The 22,998-nt window shown below is 37.7% G+C and overlaps 1 protein-coding gene across 1 annotated transcript in view; it reads right to left on the bottom strand.

Annotated features, from left to right (window-relative positions):
- MRC1 (mannose receptor C-type 1) overlaps positions 1 to 22,645 on the bottom strand; it is a 62,538-nt gene extending 39,893 nt beyond the window's left edge. The window contains exons 1-7 of the mRNA XM_052803602.1: positions 22,508 to 22,645; positions 19,146 to 19,547; positions 17,513 to 17,686; positions 12,484 to 12,648; positions 9,196 to 9,309; positions 6,658 to 6,804; positions 1,116 to 1,298 (exon numbers count right to left, since the gene is read on the bottom strand). Coding sequence (XP_052659562.1) covers positions 1,116 to 1,298; positions 6,658 to 6,804; positions 9,196 to 9,309; positions 12,484 to 12,648; positions 17,513 to 17,686; positions 19,146 to 19,547; positions 22,508 to 22,568 — 1,246 coding nt within the window. The 5' untranslated portion in view covers positions 22,569 to 22,645. The remainder of the gene's footprint in view (positions 1 to 1,115; positions 1,299 to 6,657; positions 6,805 to 9,195; positions 9,310 to 12,483; positions 12,649 to 17,512; positions 17,687 to 19,145; positions 19,548 to 22,507) is intronic.
- Positions 22,646 to 22,998: the final 353 nt, after the last annotated feature.

The following is a 22,998-nucleotide window of genomic DNA, read 5'->3' as shown; positions in this document are numbered from 1 at the left end:
TGGAGAATGCATTAAACTATGAAATAGTCTACTTTGAAGGAGTAAGGTGAAAATACAGAAAAATTCCTTTAAAGCCTAATTTCTTTCACATGTCCTAATGTCTCGTCAAGAGGTCCCACCTTTCCTAATAATGTCCTTTGAAAAAGAGTAAAAGTTTCATATTGTTCATGAAAGAACAACAAATCACTCTTTCAGGAGTGTGAGGACAAGCACAAGTTGCCATGGAGTTGGCTAGGATACAAAACTAAAGCTATTTTATGATTGCCACACCAAGATTGCTGTTACACTGCAGCTCAAAGCAGCTTACTGCACTTTCAGTGAAGGATAAACTAACTCACACTTATCTGGCACTAAAAGCATGCACAGGATCAGTTACTGCAAAGAAGCATACATAGGTGCGAACATGCTCCTCCCAACAAAAAGCAGTAACTGATCCTACATGCAAAATCAAGTTCATGTAAAGCAATACCAACCACAAAATTGCCTCAGCATCAGCATGGTTGCATCTCCCCTAATGAACACACAGCATCTGTAGCATAACTTGCCTTGCAACAACTCGAATGTGTGCTCAGAAACCAAGCACCTAAGTACCATGTTTAATTTGGGGCACATCTGAATCCACATACTGGGACAAACAGCTTCCTTTTTCAAAAGAAACCCAAGCAGCGTGACTTGAAAAATAAGGACATGACAGTGCTGGTAGTAGGACCCAGATCTTCCCAAACTGTCTTTGACCAACAGACTTTGCTTCCCCTCATCTATCTTTGCAGACCAATAGTAAAAATCCTTCCAGCTTCTGAAAAGGTTGAAAATTGTTTTAATCTGTATAAAAGGAGGTAGAAGCAGACCCTAAGAAATAGAGTTTGGGGTTGATGCAATCCACAACATTGACCACAGCTTTTCTGTGACAGTAGAGTTTGGGTTTTGTGCTCTTATTGTGTTTCTTTTCTTCCAAAGATTTTTTTAAATTTAAAATTTATCTCCTTCTTCACCCTGTGATCAGGAAAATTATTTTTTTTAAACAGTCTCCTCCTTTTTCTGATAGGTAAGACATATTCAAAACTCTTTATTTTCTTAGTATACATATATATAAGTTATAGTAAAAAAATACTCACGGTACCCAAGCTGAGAAATAATAAAGCTGTACTCTTCAACATTATGGATGCTCGCCAGATCCCCATCCTCTTTCCTGCAAGATGTTAAGGCATCTTTCCATATTTTGGGGTCCCTGTGAATTATGTAGCAGTGACCAGCATATGACATCCATTGATCAGGACATCTAATAGGGACATTAGTCTCTGAAAAGAAAAATTACCATGAAGGGTTTCAGAATTCTATTCTTAACTAAAGACTGAAAAGCTCATAAGGAAAGATTTAACACAAAAATTAATTATATATTTTCTTCATGAAGAACAGCACAGCTGAAAAATATGTACAGGGATAATAATCTGCATGCATGATTAAAAGTTGAAACTTTCAGATTTTCAAACACTACTACAGTTGCAAACAAGTGCTTGCATCTTGTGAAAAGACAGAATTAAAAATTACCATAAAACACAGTTTTTACTTTTATATGCATGCATACATACATACTAAAAGGTAAGGTTTGCAGAGCTGTGCTTTATCATTTTTCTGCACTCATGTCAGCATTACTCTTTCTCCTCCATGCTGTATAGCTATATGTTAAGAACCTAGGCTTACAAAACATATTTATGAGGGTAATTTTTTTCCACAAACCTTAGGCATTTTACGGGTTAGCCCCATTTGCTAGACTAGCAAAGGAAAAACAACTGGTTCTACAAGATCACAAGAGAACCTGAATAAGAATACTGCTTTTAGGAATCCTTTTTAAAAGCTTCATTGAGAAAATTATACTGTCAAAGTAAATGATTTATGCTTAAAACTCGCTTTTAAAAGTTCAGCAGAACAACACCAGAGTACTGCCAACAACCACATTGCTGTTCAGCAAACAATTCAGCCTTGCAAGGAGTGCCACCCGAACATAAAATAAACAGAATATTGCTGTTGCAGAAACAAATTCTGATTCTTGCCGCACTTTATTTATAATCAGCAGATGGGTTTAGCAAACACCAACACATAGAGTAGAACAAGGACAGCAGTTTTGCAGAAATTCTGTTGGCAAAAAAAATTTGTGTATGTCGGGGAAGGAGAAGCAATGTGTTTGTGTATAACAGTGGGATACATTCTGTAGAAATATTTAAGTAGGCATCCAAAGTCATGACCAGTCAGGCCCACATTGCAAGCACATATCCTGTTTCAACTGGAATATGTTGATGATTAGTAGATACTTGGTGTCACAATGCAGATTTCTAGCACAGCTATAAACAGTGTCTGCTGCAGTTTGCAGACCTGCCTCAAAAAAGTGCTAGCATGTTCTCACAAAGTTTAAGTAAAACTGAACTTTGTCAGCCCATGAGAAGGGGCTCAGTGCTTGGTCAGAGTCCTGTCAATCCTGCCACAGGAGAGGAAGAACTGGAATAGTGAGTGGGGGAACCCTGGAAAAACAAACTCTATGGATGTAGTGGTGGTGAGAGAAGTGAGAGAGGACAGAGGTGGCAAATGCTGTTAAGGTTTTAACCTCTGTTAAGGTAAAAGAGGTTAGTCTGATGCTTCAGACAGCTGCCTAATTTGTCCTATGTCTGGTCTCAGCTCTGAACGTATGCATTTTACAGTGCTTTGTGTGAGAGACTGAGTTAATGACTCAAAAATTGTGGTGGGGCAAGTTCACAGGAGGGGGAGGGCGTGCTGGAGGGTGCACAGCTCCCTGTTCTGATAAGCTGTTCTGATACAAATATCAAACAACGGCCACGTCTGCAAGGAAGGAGAAGTTACTCCCCAAACTACCCTCAAGCCCAAAGGCTCACAAACTGCTCATTAGCCTAATAAATTCGAGTGCCCGCCCGAAGGAGGGGCAAGGTTGTCCTTTTATCAAAAAGGACACAAACTGAAGCCCCAGGTGTGCAAGCCCACCAGAACTGGACCCCTCAGCTGACTGAACCAATGCTGGACCCAGGACCGGTAAAATCTTTCTCTCTTCCTTTTTCTCTGTCTTCTTCTCTCTTTCTTTTTCCTTTTCCACAATCCCTACACCTCATCCGTTTCAAGATATAAACTGTTGACCAAGTCTGAGACTAAGAGTGGATCCAGCCACACCTGGGCCCTTCTCTGATGAGGAGTCTAGAAAGAAAGGGGGTCTGCTCTGAGCCTCATGACTTGATGGGTGGGATCTCCTTACTCCCTGAATTGATGTATATGGTTACCCTGGGTTACACGGTTTACGGAAGTAGTCTTATGCCAATTCCTGTTGTGAGAAACCCTGCCACCTACTACCACGCCTCCCCAGTTCAGTTTGCTTCTGTCATGAATAAAATCTTTAACTGATTGTTTGGTGTCATTCCACCTTGATTTAGCCCGAGGGAATTTTGAATTAAACACAACTCCCTGGTCTGTCCAGTCTGGGTCATGACACTTTGCTATAACAGTCAGAGAACAGCTCTGAAAAAAAATCTAGGCATATATCCACCTCCAACACACTTAGTGCACCCTTCTGCTAACTGTAAACACTGAATAGAACAGACATCAGCAGTTCAGACATAGCTACAAAGACAGTCACAAAGGTATTTATTCCCGAGTGAGTCCATGAGAGTCTCTTTTTCAGACCAAAGGAGACTGAGACTATTACTGTAAACACTAAAACAGCTATGGCAAGGTGGGAGAATCTTTTGTCTGTAAATCCAGTAACAGCAGGGAATTTGTTGCAGGCCACAAAACAAGAAAAGCAGCTGACAGTCTAGTTTCTTTGGTGCAAGTCTTATTGAATGACATAGCTGGGGATTTCTCAGTAAGAGAAAGTCTTCAGTTCTTCATTTCCAGTATTTAGCAAAAATGAAGTCTGTGCTTCCCTATTCTTTCTTTAAAGACAATACATGAGAACACAAAGCCATACAATCTATTTTTTCGTCCTAATGGAAATAAGTACTACTCCCTGAACTTCATTTGACTTAAGCAAAAGAAGCAATGCAAATTACAGGTAAGATGTAACAAAGGAAATCACATTGATGTGTAAAAAATGTTATCCCAAATGTCTAGCTGATTAATTTACTGTGGAATAGATCAAGATACAGAAATGATGTATGCAAGCATAGAATGATTATTTCGCAAATAGAGAGCAAATACTTTTGTAAACTGTAAGCTTGGCTTCCTGAAGTCTGAAGATCTCACAGTGATTGCCTTGGGCATCTAAAAGGGTGAAAGCACTAGCTGAAGTTTGTCTTGTAATTCAGGGATTCAAATTTCTACCTCTCGCACCCATCTTCTGTGGCTTGATAAGAGACACCTCACACAGCAGTCACAACAGTGACGCTAAGAGCATTTATTTCCTCTAACTGAATGTTTCATGAAACATTTAGAAACAATACTTTAAGGTCGCTACACCCTGTTGGATTGGAATGAAATCTATTTTGGAAGTCACTTGGTGGAGGTAGACAGACAGACAGCCTTTCCTTCGACAATTAAGTTAAAAAATAAGCAAGTTTTGCAGGTGAAAGTAACAGGTTCCTATTAATCCACTTTGCTGTATTACAGGGCAAATGCTTTGAAGCCCTAAGAGTCTGCATTACTCAGATGTATACAATGATGTGGCCCCCTGCTGGAAAAAACACTTCTGCTACAAAAAAATGTACAGCTGTTGGCTTTGTGAAAATCTTCATCTGCAACAAAAATAAATATTGTGTAACAATTTTTCTCTACTTTGTTTTGGACACAAGCATGATTATATTCTGTTGTAAAGTGTTCTTCTGTCACACAGTCCTTGCATACTGCCTTGTTAGACTTAATTGTAACTTCTAGGGTTAAAATTTCAAAGGCTTGCCTCTGTATTTAATGTTAAATGCACAACTAAGTGTATGTATGAATTTGTGATTAATTTATTTCTTGACTCAGGAGCCCTAGTCAGGAAAACATCATCTGCCATGAGTTTTCCTTTACATCATTAGAAGCTGAGGGCACTTAACACCTTGCATGATTGCATGCTTATTCCTTTTATGACTTCCCCCCATGGGACATTTTGGAAAATATTTTATGAAGAGAATCACTGCCAATTTCTGGTTAATCTGTCACCATGTTTACTCAGCAATTTCTGTACAATTGAAAACTTTTGTCTCATTTCTGTTCTTCCTCCAAATTACTAGGAAAATGGGAGGCTGGAGGGGGCAGGGGGAAGAATCAAAAGCCTAAAGCATAAGAAAGAAATGGCCATTAGACCCCCCAAAACTGAATTTAAATCTAAATAAGACAGCAGCCAGTATTGAATTGATAGTATATTTATAGGCATCAGTGTTTAAGAACCGATGTATGAAACCTGAAAAGCTGAGCAGTAGCCAACTGAACAATCTAAGACAACCTATATAAATTAGCTGTCTGGTTATCAGCAGTATACAAATCCTTACAAAACTTTACATCTTAATTTAGGAAATAATTAAAATATGCACTGAAGTCCTTCTCAGCTAAGGCAACAAATATGCTTGATTTCAATACTGAAGTATTAATTTAATTAATTTAAGTATTAAATATTGATTTCAATATTTAATTAACCAGACACTAGCTCATTCTTGTGGTTTTTTTTCTCTTAGCAATAAAGCCAAACAATTAGGCAGAAGTCTCTGTCCTAAGTGTTTTTGACTGGACTGGTTACATATTGGCAAAAGCAGGAAAAACATTCAAAAACATGTTTTTTAAGCCAAATGTCAAACACTGAGTTTCCAAAACATCTGGTTTGCCAATAATGCATATTAATAAATGGAGTGGAAATCCATTAATGGTTTAGCTTTCTGCTTCTAAAACCTATACAAAATCATGTCAGTGGATTTAGGAGATACCTGTATGTCCTGGAAAGAGAAAGAAACTTGGAAAGAACAGAAAGAAGGAGTGATGAAACAAAGGAATAAGTTACAAGGTTTTTATAGTACACAGAGAGATAATAACAAGGAAACAAGTCTAAATAAAGCTATGAAAACTTATCCCTGTTTTGTCTTTCCTATATATATTAGGCAAGTGCCAGAATTACATTTCTTCTGAAAAAGTGTCTGTATATATATAATTTAAATAATTCCATTTAAAAGTTAAATATTTTTAATATATCTCTATATATATTTATTCATAAACATATATATATAAATTATTTAACCCTCTCAAAAGAATTTAAAAAATTCCTCTAGTCCAGTACCAACCTGTACTGGCAAACTTTCTTTTCTTACTTTCATAAGTAGTAAAAATGACAGCAAGAAGAAATAGATTAGTTTCAGTGAGTACATGGGGCTTTAGATAATTACATCTTTATTTCTCTTTTTATTTTATGAAAAAAATCTGATAGTTCTGCTTGGTTTTGGAAAAGAGAACTCCACCATTTCTGCAATTTAGAACTCAATGCTACCAAAGAAAGATTACTACAGAGGAATTAGGGAGGCCAGAACAAAAAGGAAGTACACACTGTTCACTTTTACAGGGAATCTTGGTCAAGCCACAGTCTGCAGAGACCTTTGTGTGGTTTTACCATGTGCAATAACAAATACCTATTAGAATTACAGATAAAAAACACTGGTCATTACTAATTTGTTGAGGGTTTATTACCAAACCTACCTGTAGGAATAATGAAAGATTCTAAAGTAGCATTTCCTCGTTTACAAATATAGCCAAGTTTCTGATCACATTCCCGATTCTCCCACTTAGCACCTTTGCCAGGATTTAATGCTGCACAGATTTTTCCAGGTTCTGGAGAAGGGTGTCCTTTAAAAAAAACCAAAACAAAACATCAACAACAACAAAGTATAAGCACATCACGATTACCCTCCCAATTACTCTCACATTCTAATCTGCTCCATGCTTTAATTATAAGATACATTAACATATAGACAATTGTGATACTCCACAGTCGTTTAGACTGAACAGGGCAGTTCATTCCCTTAAGAGATATTTTTTCACAGCAACCAGGAGTTGAGATATTTATCCAGTTTACAATTTAACAGCCTCTTCACAGGGTCAAAGTCTTGATGGAAAGTATTACAGTGCACCTATTTATTTTGTTTGAGTACTTTCCCTTTCTAAATTAAGAATGTCTAAACTCCACAGCAAAATCTTTAGGTGAAAAAACTGTTCAGTAAGCTAGTCAAATTCTGTACTAAGTATAACAGTAAAGGCAGAAAAATAATAAGTAATTATTTTGCTAAGGTGAACTTCTTGTCCACATATCTAAACAATACAACAATTGCAGGATATTTGGATGTTTTCAGCTGAAGATTAGCATTAGCACTGACAGAAACATCTAGAAGAAAAGTAGAACCTGTAGAGGAGAACAAATTTCTGCAATAAACCGGATGAACTTTTCAAGATCTGGTCTAATGTGATTAAGCTTCACATCGATTTTCTTTCATTTCTGAACACATACCACTATACTACATAACAAGCAAGTGTCAGTACTGCTCAGCAATAAACACAGCAAAACAATATTTTTTAGTATGCAAGATTGTTCACTGAAAATTTTCTTATAACACTACAATTTCATTACCTTAGATTACAGTTAGTCTTATATTTGAGGTCATGTTATATCTTCTTCCCATAGGAGAAAAAGAAATGCTTACTTCAAAAATACAAATTTAAATTGTTTTAATGCACAAAAATGTTCAGCTGTTGGCAGTTAGCTCTCCCAAATGCCTAACGAGCATAATTCTGGTTTAAATGTTGATAACTTAGTTCCCATGGTTTTTTTTGTTATTTATTTAGGGCTAGTGAGATGGAAGAATACGAAGCTTCCACAAATTCTTTTAAAATATACTAGTGGAAGAACAGACAGCTCTTGAACATCCAGGGTAATGGGGATGAGATAGAGGTAGGCTGACTAAAGCAAAGTCATGAAGGAGCTAGCACAAATATAAAATATATTATATGGATTTAAGAGTATTATCTTTGAATGAAATTAAGGAAAATAAGGAGTTAAAGACAAATGGAGCCCATTTTGGTTACACCAAACCCCATCTAATTCTTTACAGGACAGCTGAGAGTTGTCTGTAGTTTTAACAGTCATGAACAGCTCCCCTTGCTGCTTTGGCTTTACATCACAATCAGTTTTCCCCCGCTCTTCATTACATGCAGATCCTCATCAGTACACTTGGATGACAGACCTATAAATACCTTCACAGCAACTTGCAGTTCAGCCCATCTGTTTGCCTTGTGTGCTCACTCCATTGGAGAGCTATTTATTCAATAAAGTAGTTCAATTCACTCGTCAAAGCTTACCTACTCAAGAATTTTGTCCACCTAAAATGTACTTTTGGCCTTAACTACACAAGCAAGCCACTAGGTGATATGATGGAGCATGCATTTATAATTACTGCAGATTAAATACATGTGACATGTTCAATGAAGATAAAGAAGAATGTTTACACTGCATAACTTCAGACATCTACTTTAGTATCCAAAGGCTTCCTGAATAGCCAGTGCAAGGGTACAAGGGTCCTGCAAAAAGACACCTTAATATAGGCACTCTGAGTGGTAAACCAGAAAAGCACCTCTTCTTCACCGTGTGTACAGATGGCATAGAGACTAGCTTTTTAATAATGGCACCAGAGTTCAACATTGCAACTACAGGTGTGAAGTAGCTGAGTTTGCTTCAAAGTAGACTAGCCTAACATGTTCAGTCTGATACATGTTACTACCATGGGTAGGTTCATCTCAGATGAAAATGAAAATCTAATCTTTAAGTAAATAACCAAAACAAATTGGAAAGGAAAAGAATTTTTAAAAAAAAAAAAAAAAAAACCAACCCAGACCATACACTGAGCAGTCTAATCTCACAAATGAAGACGTAGCATCAGATTTATTCTGTATTCATATAGAAATAAAGTAAATTAAGAAGATATACATATGAAGTGTAAATAGATTAATTTTAAAACTTTCCTCTGGATTTTGAGGCTACCATTTCCATTGTGAATAATAAATTAACACCAGTGTGTATCCCTAGCATAAGGGCCATTACTCACAGGGTTTATAGCTACAATCAGAATCTTTCAACATCAAAACAAGCTCAATAATTGCAGGAGAACAGAGTACTAGAAAAGAAATATGTTACACAATGACAAAATTTTTGCCCTTTTAACTGAGTAGCAACATATTTAACCTTACCTGGAACCCAGTTTAAGTATCGAAAAGGAGCACCACCAACCCATTGCCATCCACTGTTGAAATTCAAACTGTTAAGACCAAACCAGAGAGCAGAACTCAGTCTGCCAGTCAAACCTAGGTAACAGAGACAAAGCGATACTGGAAGTGCACAGCAAGAGCAAACACTTTCTCAAAACATGACAGATGAATTCTAGCTAAACCATCTGCTTCTCCTTTTTCCCAGTACAAATTTTAACAACTTTTAGCCTTTTAGTTAAGGTGGCTATGCTAAACCTGCAAAACATGTCATTTTACATGGGTCACTTCAGTTTTAGAGTTTTCACATTTTTAGGTGTGGAGAATTTTATTACAATAGAAAACAAACACTTCTGCATGCTCTTGGTAAACCAATGATCATAAATATTAAACAAATCATTTTTTTCCAGAATTATAAAATATTAAATTGATAAAGTTGCACAAAAGTTCACAAAACCAAAAATCAGTATTCTAAAATGAAACGTGAATAGTTTCCTATTGTGGATTTTCTCTTCCAATAAAATTAACAAGCGTGAGTTTCAAATTTACAAAATATTGTAAAGCAAAAAATCTGTTCACATTTTATCAAAGTACACTAAAATGCCATCATTCCAAACATCGTCTTTTTAACAGCACATCTTGTACATTTTTCAGACTCATCTGATTTCACTTCTTTTAGCCAATGATAAGTCAGGCTTCCAAAACCAGTTCCAACTTATTGCTCTAGTTTTGAAAAGCACCTAGAAATATCATGCTCATGTATGGCCCTGCTGAATTCTCTAGCATTATTTATAGTCATTATTAATCAATTGTCTACCTCTGCATTTCATATAAGACTTGGAAGCCCAGCTAGATGGCTGCTGATTTTTTTTAATTAAATGTATTTGTGCATAGCTCACAGAAAATCATTGTGCTATATATTTTATTCATTTCTGCTTCTACCATGGCATCATGCCAGTATGTAATTTTGCTCTACGTATTTTAGTTGTCTTTGACACCATGATTATGGGCAGCACTTGAAACATGGCAAGGTTAAAAGGTGGGGTAGTTAAGCACTGGAAAGGACTGGAATGTCATACCAGAGCCTGATTTGGCACCAACATATTAATGCATTCCAGTACTACTTCTATACAAACAAGTTGTGGTTAAAACAATCAAGAACTGAGTATGACAGGAAATCCTGGTAGTGCCAGGGTAGCTGCAGAATGAAAAACTGATTTTCACATATATTTGGCAGCTATATCTACTAGTTTGCAATTAAAACACACCTACTAATAACTCACTTCTATATGTTAGTGCCAGATTGGGCCCTTGAGCACTAATTTCAACAATAATTTCATCACACTCAGTAAAAAAAAAAAAAGACCCATGTCTTGACCAAATCCTTAAATTGAAAACAAAAGTTTAGACAGAACAGACTGTTCATAGCATTAAAAATACATTTATCATTCCTCTAAATTGGAGAAATATGGATTTGATGGATGGACTATTAGATGGATAAGGAATTGGCTGAATGTCTGCATCCAAAGAGTTACAGACAACAGCTCAATATCCAAGTGGAAACCAATAAGAGGTGGTATCCCTCTAAGGTCTGCATTGGGACCAATACTGTTAAATGTCTTCATCAATGACATAGACAGTGGGAATGAGTGCACCCTCAGCAAGTTTGCAGATGACACCAAGCTGAGTGCTGTGGTTGATTCGCTTGAGGGAGAGGATGGCATCCAGCAGGCCCTTGACAGGCTCGAGGAGTAGGCCCATGTGAACCTCACTAAGTTCAGCAAGACCAAGTGCAAGGCCCTGCACCTAGGTCAGGGCAATCCCCAATATCAATACAGACTGGGAGGTGAATGGACTGAGAGCAGCCCTGTGGAGAAGGACTTGGGGGTACCGGTGGATGAAAAGCTGGACATGACCTGGCGATGTGTGCTTGCAGCCCACAAAGCCAACTGTATCCTGGGCTGCATCAAAAGAAGTGTGACCAGCAGGTCAAGGGAGGTGATTCTGCCCCTCTACTCTGCTCTGGTGAGACCCCCCTGGAGTACTGCATCCAGTTCTTAGGTCCCCAGTACAAGACAGACATGGACCTGTTAGAGCAGGTCCAGAGGAGGGCATGGAAATTCATCAGAGGGCTGGAACACCCCTCCTATGAAGAATGGCTGAGAGCTGGGGTTGTTCAGCCTGGAGAAGAGAAGGCTCTGGGGAGACCTTATCACAGCCTTTCAATATTTAAAGGGCACTTATAAGAAAGATGGAGGGAGACTTTTTACAAGGGCCTGTAGTGACAGGACAAGGTGCAACGGTTTTAAAATGAAAGAGCGTAGATTTAGGTCAGACATAATGAAGAAATTTTTTACGATGAGGGTGGTGAGACACTGGAACAGGTTGCCCAGAGAGGTTGTGGATGCTCCATCCCTGGAAGTGTTCAAGGTCAGGTTGGATGGGGCTTTGAGCAACCTGATCTAGTGCAATATGTCCCTGCCCATGGCAGGGAGGGTGGACTAGATGATCTTTAAGTGTCCCTTCCAACCCAAACCATTCTCTAATTCTCTGATTCTGTGAACTTACATAGTACAACATATAGCTTATGGCATAGAATAGTTTATCTTCCAACTGATGTAACATACTCAAAATATTTTCTAATCTATTTAATAGATGAATTAGTGGACTATTTCATGTGTGTACACAAGCTAAGAAGGTAATAAAGAGGAGACTGTCTCACTGTAGAATGTAAATATATTCAAGTACAAATTCAGAAGAGAATTTTCTCAGAGAAGTTTGGAAATTACTTCAAAAAACACTGAAGGAGATCAAAAATAAAACAAGCTATTTGTGAGTCCTTTTGTTTATTACTTCTTTTTCTTTCTTTTCATATTTTAGCACATACTGATGATACAACAGCTTCAATGAGATAGGCCAAAAATGCTGACTAGTGCACACAAGTAGAGCACAAAAAGGATGCAATCTTGGTATCTACATTTTTGGTTTACAAACTATTTTGCATTTTTCTGCATTCCAACATTCATTCTTCATTGTTTGCATTACTTAATTGCTGTATTTTTTATATTACTCTAAGCTTCTGGCAATATTTAATCAAGATAAAATAATCATTATCTGTCCGATTTTCCCAGCTGAATCATTCAAGATAACAATTTAAATTTACTAATTACTAGAATTGAACAAATAGCAATTTTCAAAATGTAACATGCTATATAAGTGTCACTGTTACAATAATGCTCTTTTAAAAAAGCCTGATGGATAATACTACCCTACCTGTCAGGTATGTTTGTTCATGCAACTCTGTGATGCTTAATAACTCTGCCTTCTGTTGTTGACAGCTTTTTCTTGCCTGGTGCCATTTCAGAGCTGCCTCAGAGTTTATCTGATACTGGACATTTGTTAAAGGATCTGTATTCCACAACAAATCAATACTATTAACTGTAGGGAGAAAAAGAAATGCTGTTACTGATCATGAAGACGGAGCCAGGTAAAATACATAATAAATTGCATAGCAAAAATACACAAAACCTAAACACTGCTATAGACAACTGGTTTGAAAGGAGTCTTGAGGCTCTCTAATGTGTTAGTAAATCCAGAGCAGAGCTAAACCATGACAGCTGTGTTGGACAGTACACAGGTAATGAAACAAGGTCACCATTTTCTCCGGTATAACAAAATTGCTGTTTAAGGTGGAAGTTGAGTGGCTAAAGTCATGCTAAAAGAGTTGATTGTCACTGTGGAGAAAAAGACTAAAAAATTCCAGATTTATGCTAGCTAAAGTGTATATCAAGCTGACCACTTTTCTGAGATTAGAAACCCCAATTTTTTACTAATTTTGGGCACTATGTAAAGTGACTATGTATTTTCTTACTGTGACAGAGGTAATCAGACCCAAGCGCTGAAGGCAAAACTTACATTACTAGCATCCATTTCACATTTTTCTTCAATTCCTGATTTGTCTTATACATATATCTGACATACCATCACGCTTTCTTCTCTGCCATGTGACCTGACTGTGATCTCCTTGAATACCTGAACTTGGCACATTTAGGCAATGCTAAACCAGTGAAAACATCATCCAGCAGGGCCCAACATTAGAAGTGGCCCCAGAAGGTACCACACTCCTTACATTGGTGCAGTCTCTCCTGGCTTGTCTCAGTTGAATCCCCACAAGTATGATCTTGCTCTGCCAAAAATGGAACCTACAGGAGGCCCCAATACTGAGCAACATATCACATAAAGAGATTAAAGTTGCATGACAAAAGCAGAGTATAGCAGAGGTCACTGTATGTCTGCTGACAATGGGAAAATGACTGAAAATCCTGTAGCCTGTATCAAAGTTTCTGAAGTTGCAAGCTGTGAAAAATTTGAGAAAGAGGTCTTTTCCTTTTCCGAATTCAGAGAGCTCAGAAAACTTAAGTGTGCAAATAAGAGGAAAACAGTACAATAAACAAAACTCAAGACAAAGGATGATACATGTTAAATGTCAGCAGGTCAGTAACTAGTTCCACTTTTTCCTGTATTAAATCTGAAAGTCTATAGATAAAATGAAGTGCTTCTTTTCAAATTATCCTTATTAAAAAAAATCTAATATAACCTACTGTAATAATGACACTTGACTAAAAATGGGAACTTTCATCCCATTATCATTATCCACAAACCAACTTCTGTCCAAAATATTTTATGACTATCAGAAGGCAAAATTTCTTCGCTACACTGTGTTCTACAAGAACATAAATTCCTGTGCACAAGCACAAGCCTAGGATAAAATGGAGATTGCAAAAATAGTACAATCTATAATTCAGTAAATAAAACTGCCTCTGACTTGATAGAAAGGGTTTTATAAATCTTCTACAATTATTACAGAGGAAGAGGTAAACAAGTCTCAGGCATTCATCCAACCTTCCGCCTCACACTCCCAGTCTCATAATTTATAGCTGACTTGCATATGGTGCTCTCCTGTAGAACTTTTGTCTTTCACAAAAATAAAGTTCATTTATGATCCTTGGCAAATTTGTTTTTAAGATTTTTGAGTTCTGTGAGGTCAAATACCTTCACAGAGCAGGATTTTGGAAAATCTATATACTATTGTTTAAAGTTTAGTATCCCAAGAAACCAGAAGATGAATCATTTTTCTGGAATGATATATTTTAGCATCTAAACTAAATTAATGTTAAACCCCACCTGTCTTTAGTACATAACTGGAAAAAGAATTAGAAAGCTGAACTTTATCCCTACACAGATGAATTCAGCATGCTTTTTGTATACACTGAAATTAGTGAGAACTAGCTATTTCCGCTATGATTACTATCAAAACCCCAGAAGTATGATATAGTAAATTGGAAAATTTCACTTGTGTCTTTGAAAGTTCTCAGTCTTTAAAACAAAGCAAAGCAGACCAAAAATGCATTGAATTTCTGCTATAGCCCTTGACAGACAAGTTCAAACTTACAGGAAAGGCACAAAGTCTTGACCAATGCAGACATTTATGACATTTATAATTAAAAAAAAGTCAACATGATTACCATATCAAAATACGGTCTTTCTCCTGAATTAGGAAATGGAAGAATCTTGAGAGATTTTAATTTCAAAATTGCAAGCTGAAATCTGGCCTTTGACTAGCAGTAACAATAAAGTGTTCTTGTTTGTTTAGTTATCCATCCAAAGCAAGTAGGAGTCTTAGTCCAATATCCTTGGAAACCGCATGAATAAAATCATGGCAAACAAAAACTGAATATAAATCGTGTTAGACAATCTATAAAATAACTGCCATCACTTCCTCTCTGAGCATATAGCAGGGAAGGAATCTCATAATAAAGACATTACAGTTTATGTGAATTTATAATATAGTATATAAAGATACAATGCTGTCAATAGTAAAAAAGTCCGAATTATACTAAACTTCCTTCACATGCTTATCTTCACTTAGATATCTTTTCCCAAAGTGCTCCTCTCTTTCTCTTTCCTAGACAAAATTGTGAGGTCCAAAGTCAGGTTATGAGTTCCAGATAAATCAGAAGAAACAACGCAATTAACCCCATATAACTTAGTTGACCAATTCACCAGGCATTTTGAACCAGCCATAGAACCACAATGAAAACCCCTGCAAAATATCTTGAAACACCAGCATGGGGAAAAAGCCTGTCATAAAAAAATAAATTCAGTATTTGTGAATGAATACAAAGATGTAGATTTGCCCAATAATTAACATACCAGGCTATGACTATTTAAATATTTCCTCATTCTCTGCACTTTTTGTTTCCTTCCTAGTCAGCTGCAAGTTTTATGCATCACTTATAAGGCTTTCTAAATTCTTCACAGAAATTCTAGCTCTTTCATCTGTCAAGAAAGGGGCCTCAATAGACTTTTGCTCACTTGAATACAGCTATAGGCACACCTCATGACTCACTCTCCTGATGGTCTTACACTGTACAACCTGTTTTCTTCCCCAGCACCTACTTCTATATTGCAGTGCAACATACAGCTCAAAAAGACAGAGTGTAACCTGTAAAGAACCGGTATTTCCTAAGCTACTAAAAATTGTCTGATATAGCAACACTTCTGATTCTTCCTGTGGCATTTAAGTTTCTATTGTCACTGTATCAGCATCTCTTTTTAAAGCACCAAATAAAGGGTCATACTCACAATTACATTACCTCACTGGTCAAATTTCTACACCTCTATTGAGTATAATAACTGTTATAATTATAGTCTTATGCCCTCTTTATTTTGGAGAACATTTGAGCTGGTTTTGCTCACAATGAAAAAAAGTGACTGGTTCAGTCATGATAATTTCACTTATGTCCAGGCCTCAGTATGAACAGCTGTAATAGGTTGCATCACATATTTTCATATCGCACCTTTGCTCCCCCAGCCAGTTTAAGAAAAAACAAACATTTCACTCTTATTAAATAAACTTTAACATAAAAAGACTTAAACATTCTATTTTTAAAGGTGCTGTTGAAGTTTATTAACTTATCACTCTTTCATGCAGTGCATTCCTCTTTCATAGGGCTGACTAAAACTTCTGCTAGCACAGCCTGTCTCTCATTAAAATACATGACCCAAACTTGAATATTTTATAGCCAGTACTGAAGAATCAGGAAGGAAACATGCAGGCAATCAGCATGAAGCAGCTTTTTCCAAAAGCAATCACAGCCATCTGAATGGATTTCCTTGCATTATGCCAAAGAATTAAACGAAATTTTAATGATACCTCCTATTTGCTATACTCAGAGAACACGAGACAGGTAGCATTCTTAAGTTGACCTTGCATGTGCTGTATTGATGGGATTGATATTCCCAACATGTTTTAATATCTTGAAAATAATACTGGTATAGGAAAAAAAAAAAAAACAACCAAACAAACATGCAATTTTTATTTGTCTGAAATAATGAATGCAACATTCATGGAAATCAGGCAAGGACACTAATATTTCATCACCAAACCAGTTAAGATCAACCCAAACTGTTTTCTTCACATCAAAGGAAAGACATACTTTTCTCTTTAGCTCTGACTGTGGTCAGCTGGAGCTTTACAGCAAAACATGATAAAAAAGAAGAAGGGAGGGAGAAGTGCTACCTCTCTCAGCATGACAGAAGAAGCAGCAGCTTGCAGACAAAATGCTTAGTACATGTTTCACAGAAGTTCAGAGAAACTGTATTCAAATTTAAAAGAATTCAAATACATACAGACATATTACTCCAATTTACTTAAAGTAATATCAACATTTCTTAATAAAGATCTTTATATTCATAATACTACGGTTGAAACTCTAACTGTACTCAAACCAGGGAATTTAGAATATAAATATTTCTCATTGATTTTAAATACAGAACTACAACATAGCACACAGATTTGGGAAATACTGGGATTTAGTAAAAAGTTCATGTAAGCTCCTTCATGTTTAAAAGGCAACTCATTCTACAAAGTAGTCTTAATTTTCAATTAAGCTATATTCTAGCTTCCAGTTCTGCTGCACAAATTTCTACACAGCCTTTTGCATATACTAATGTAATGTCTTTACATCTAATTAACTGCCTATTTAAGTAAATGGTGTAATTACAGATTCCAGCATATGATTAACACACTTTCACCTGGATGTAGTTGGTCAATTTTTTTTTATGCTGAGCCCTATATTTATGTATTTAAGTAGTTCCTAAAAGGATAGCAGGCTGAGTAAAGACAGAAAAATGCACCATTTCAGACTGTATTTTGTACAGTAAAGCACATGATGAAGACACCAATATTTCCAGTCAGCTGAATAACAGTTCAACAGAATCATGAACATACAAAACTTACATTTCAATGGGCAAAATCCATATATCTTGTCAACATCGAAGTCTGAAGTGGTTCCACACCAGAACCAGCCATCTGATCTGCCAGCATCTGTGCAGTCAGCATACCATTTATCACCAAACTTAAAAGGGAATACACAAGGTGCTCCATTGGCATTTCCTTTCACTGTGTAGGTATCTAAGGAGACACAAGAATTTAAAAATGTATAAACAGTCATAAGCATGGGATATACATCAGTTCAGCTTTATGATCATATTATAGGAAATTATAGAAAGCAATGCTTAACTGTACTAGAAATGGGACATCGATAATTTTACTCTCTGGGTCTAAGCTGACAACCATGTCCACAATGAGACAATTTTTTATTGGTTAAGCAGACCACTGACCAGAACTGACTGATCCAAGACAAGTACATTCCTGTGCTAAATTTTACATGTATAACAATCAAAAGTATAAAATCCACACAGCTAAGCAATTTTCTTTTTAAGCACAAACAACTGCTGATTCTTCTGTCAATAACCCACTCAATTGCGGACCATTTTACACAGGGAAGAGCATGTACATATAAAATTGAAATATATATACCACAGGTGACTCCAATATACTACACCCAAATAAAATCTCCACTGGCATCTAAAGGTAATTTTTGTTTCATCGGAAGCCTGACTCGATGAAACTTATCAAAGTAACTAAAGCAGTTTTCTGTGAGTGCACATATAATGTACATGCATTGATGGGAGGACATACAGAGGAACACTACTTGACAGGGACTGCTAGAGAGGTGACATACCAAGGTCACTGTCTCACAGAGCTGCTAGAAAACAAAGGAGGATGGAATGGCAGGCCACCACGCCATCTCCCCCCGCCTCCTTTCACATAATTTGCTTTGCTAAGGTTCTTTTATTCTGGCTTTAGACCAAGGACTAGTACTGTAATCTGCCATTGTGTAAATCATGGAAAATGCATCCATACATCCCTCTGTGACCATTTCTTTTTATTAAAGAATACTAAATGGGAGCCAAACATATTCCCAGATACTTATCATAAATATATATATGTGTGTGTTTGTATGTATGTATCATACATAACTTTTTCAAATTTAACTATTTAAAATATCTTATTTCTTTGTCTAACACTTCAGCACCAACTCTGAGACTCACTTCAAACACCTAGGAATGCATCTACAACATACTGGAGCTTAAGATGTCAAGAGTTAACTAAATCCTTACAGCATAATTAATATTTTCTCCTCAAGGAAAAAGAAAAAAACATAATCAACATGACTATACACTTACACTAGGTCTTTCCATACACATGTAAAGAGTAAAAGCTATCATTAACTGTTGTGTAATAGTTATACACGTTCTGAATAACAATAGACTTTTTTTCCCCTCTTCAAATGAATCACTACCATGCACGGTTAATTATCTGTCAGAACTTTGACAACTTTGACAAAAAAGCAAAATGAACCGCTCAAAAAACATAAAACACACACTGAAGTATTCCTGATTTCACCAGAAGTCACACTCACTGATCATTAACGAGATGAAGGAAATTCTCCTACACTTCTAAATATTTTAATTAGATACACATAGAAATGAGTTTGAAATACAGAAATTAATTTACAGAACTTTACCTTCATAGCCTCGAGAACACAGATCGTCTGTGGTTCCGTAGACTTTCCACCTACTCCATAAACCAGATCCCTTGTACAGCATAATATTCCTTTCCTGTCTGTTTCCATAGTTGAAAAACAAATCTTCCCCTTGGATTGCAAAGAGAGTCTCATTTCTGCATTCCCATCGCTGAAGTTCACTAGCCTTGTCACAAGGATACAGAGTGATCGGAACCCAGTCTTTCTTCGAAGGCACTCCCAAGCACAATTTGAATCCTATGCTCATAAGCTGGTGATCTGAGACCCACCTGAATTTTTGTGACTCATTTTCTTGAACGCAAGGAGCAGTAGTCACTGAATTAGAACTTTGAGCCAGTACACAGCGCTTGTGATCTTCATTATATATTAAGAAGATGCTAGTATCTGTAAGACAAAAAACACTGGAATAATTTGGTTTGAAGTAATCTTACATACTATCTAAATGAAATATTAATCTAGACACTATTCTTGGGGTTAAAATCTCATAATCTGTTCAGCAAAAGAAGGTGCGGTACTCCTATGGCATACACCTGTTAAAGTGACCGTAGAATGCAACTAGTTCAGATGTGAGGACATTTCAACTATTTGTGTCAGTGAAAGCATCTACATGCAAAAGCACAAGGCAGCATAGGTGCAGCTCTAGTGTCTCCTGTAACTTTATAGCATGTGTGAAACTGAAGAGAAAAAACACACTCATGTTATTATTCCAAACTGCACCCATGGGAGTTACTGAAGCAAGGGAGCACGCACACCACACACTGCAGAACCTGACACTGAGCACTCCAGCAGCACTGGCTCCTTGATCCTGGCTTCCAGGTGTGAGGAGATGACAATAGCCACTAATTTCTTCAGGCTCCATTTCCCCACACCAGGGAGTTCTGCTCCCATAAGCTCTGCTAAGATCCTTTAAGTCTTAACTGAGGGGAAGGATATTTTTTTTAAGCTTTATACACAAGCTACTTGTAGGCCTAGAACAGCATATTCATTTTTCACTCAACTAGAGTAATCAGTGATTTCTTTCTCCTTTCTTAAAATACTGACAACAGTGGGATTTGCCATCATCAGTTATGTCTCTTAATGACTCATGAAAATCTACAAGGCTCTTCATAGCTCCCAATGTTATTTCTCCCTCTTAGCAAATAGTGCTTTACAGCATGCATTTTCATGTATTCAAGGTTTATTTCAAAATCCTAACCACTAGAAAAGTTTTTAGCATCTCTTACACTTGGATGTACTATGGAGTGCAACATTTCTGAGCTGGTCTTGCCCAGGGACTGAGAATTTCTCCTCTCTGATCCCCTTGAGATACATTTTAGCATGGTAACTTAATAGTTCTCTCTGATATTGGATCACATAACGTAACAGGATGCACGAGGTCTTAAAACTATATTTTAACTGGGCTACAAGCTAGGAAAGAGAAATACTAATATATGTGACTCTGGGGATTGAAGCTAATTAAAACATTATTTATTTTAGTGTATGATTACCAAATTAAACAAATTCTATAATGGAGAAATATTTAAGAGGAAAACAGGTTAACCACAGAAAATTTTCCCTTCTCTGCTGAGGCTCCAATGTGGAAATGATCGTACTTTTCTGCAGAAGAACAAGCTGGGAACAAATAACCTCTCTCTCAGAGAAAGAGCTGACCTAGACTTATCTCATCCATGGTTCAGTTTCCTTCTCCTGTCCTTTGGCTTCCAACTCACTGGGAAGTAGTGTAAAACTGATGAGCACTGGAGACAGAAATTGTTGCCTTTTGCCAATCTGTTTTACTCACAGACAATACAAGGAAATGTATAATTATCACTGCTGGTGATAACTTTTTTTATTCTGCTTTTCTACTAGCATTTAGCACAATGTTATTGTAAACTGATATATGCAATGCTTGCAACTCTCCTTTTCCTGAAATCTTATTTAAAGTTTCTGGGTAAAAGACATGTCAGACACTTTCACATGTGTGGAAAACACTGCCTGATCTTTCAAACTGCTACAATTGTATTTGTGACCTAAAATAACATTCCTTATTTTATGCAGCTTATGGTGTTAAAGACAGGATGCTACATATGTGAAAAAGGTACCCCAAAGTCAAAAGCCTGGATTGTTTCACCCAAGCCTGAAAGGGTGCAGAGTTTTGGCTTCAGAAACAAGGATAGAAAGCTGAACAAAGAGGTCTGGCCAGTGGGGGAAAAAAAAAAAAAGAGACAAATCTTTGGCCCTCTGCTATTCTGACTGCACCTTTACAAAGCGTTAGCAGTGTGTAAACACAGCACGGCTGCTTGTACAAGTGCCCCAGCACACACAGGGCTCTGACAGGGAATAATACATAGGTAAGCAGCTAAAGGGCCAACACAGCCAAGCAGACATTGAAGTTGGCAACAAAACAGGAGGACAGAACAGGAGGTAGCAGGATGCAGGAGCAACTGTGGCTGAGACTGTAGTTGCAGGATTTCCTTCCCCCCAGAGTTGCTCCTGTCTCATCCATGACCATACAGCAGATTTGTAGCACGGTCCTGTATTGCTCTAGTTTACAGCTTTATTTCTGTGTTTGCTCTGCCTGCTGGGACACCAAAGGAGATTCCCATACAACACTTTCTGTGTGAGTTATTAGATAGTCTAGAAGAATACGAAACAAGCCAGGTATTTGTGCAACACTTTCTATGCCCTGCCAACTCTCCTCTGTAAACATTTGATACCATTCCTGTCAACATGGTGAGTTGTATCTGTAAAATGGGCTGAGCAGAATTACTTATATAACCATTAACTGTGTTTCAATGTTCTGTAGCAACATTTGTTATAGAGCTCCCATAGCAGGGTGCAATTCTTCACTATAGATGAGCTGTAGGTGGTACGCTTAAAGGTCCACCACAGCACGATCATGAGTACCACAGTCTTGGTACTTTGGATTACACCAATTTCTAACAGAGTAATCCATATTTTGAAACTTAGCCCTGAAAGGAGGTTCTTTAAAATGCATAGGAACATGCCAGGCACAGGAACCAACTTACCTCACCATTATAACCCATACAGGGAGATCTAGCATCTTTTCCCTCAAATGTCCCAAGTAGATCATAATAGAATTTTTCTCCCGGGCTTTCATTTTTCTTCACCCACCACACTGTGGTGGCTACCGCCTCCCCTCGGGCCCTCCCTCAGCCGCCCGCCCCACCGCATCGAGGCTCTTCTCAGGCAGCACCGAGGGGGTTAAAATGGCCGCGGGCTTGTCTACCTGCGCGGACGTTTTCTACCTACCCCCCTCCATGGTCTGGCTGGGCTCGGTGCCCGCCACGGCCCCGCTCCTTTCTCGGCACGTCTTATCCCGCACAGCCCCTGCGGGCACTTACCCAGCAGCGGAAAAACCCGGGGGAGAAGTGCAAGGAGAAGCAGGAGCGGGGAAGGAGCCATCGCCGCGGCTTCGCCCGTGGCGCCCCGCCGCTGTGAGGAGAGGGTTTCCCGCCGGGCAGGTCCTCCGCACTTGTGAAGGGCTGGCAGATCAGGGGAAAGCTCTGGGCTCGAAATGATAAGGAAATATCCTGTCACATGGGGCGTTTTGAAATAACAGGAATTCGCTGTTCAAACTTTGCTTTCCTAAGCTGATTTTTTTTTTTTTCCCCTCAGCGGAGGGAAGAGCCTCCTTCCAGGCACATGCAGGTGATAAAGTGGTGATAGCTGAGAGGAGGGCTGGGGTTTCTTTGTTGTTGTCGTTGTGGTGCTGGTTCTTTTTTTTTTTAATGCCCTTTGCTACCTTGTCAGCGTCGCATGTGTGTCACTGGTTTGTTTTCCAAGAAAATTAGCCAAACCCGCACCGAGGGAGCAGGACATCCTTCCTCCTCCT

Source organism: Harpia harpyja, chromosome 1 (assembly GCF_026419915.1).
Source record: "Harpia harpyja isolate bHarHar1 chromosome 1, bHarHar1 primary haplotype, whole genome shotgun sequence".
NCBI lineage: Eukaryota > Metazoa > Chordata > Aves > Accipitriformes > Accipitridae > Harpia > Harpia harpyja.
Note: the sequence above shows the minus strand (reverse complement) of the source record. Positions and strands in the feature narration are given on the sequence as shown.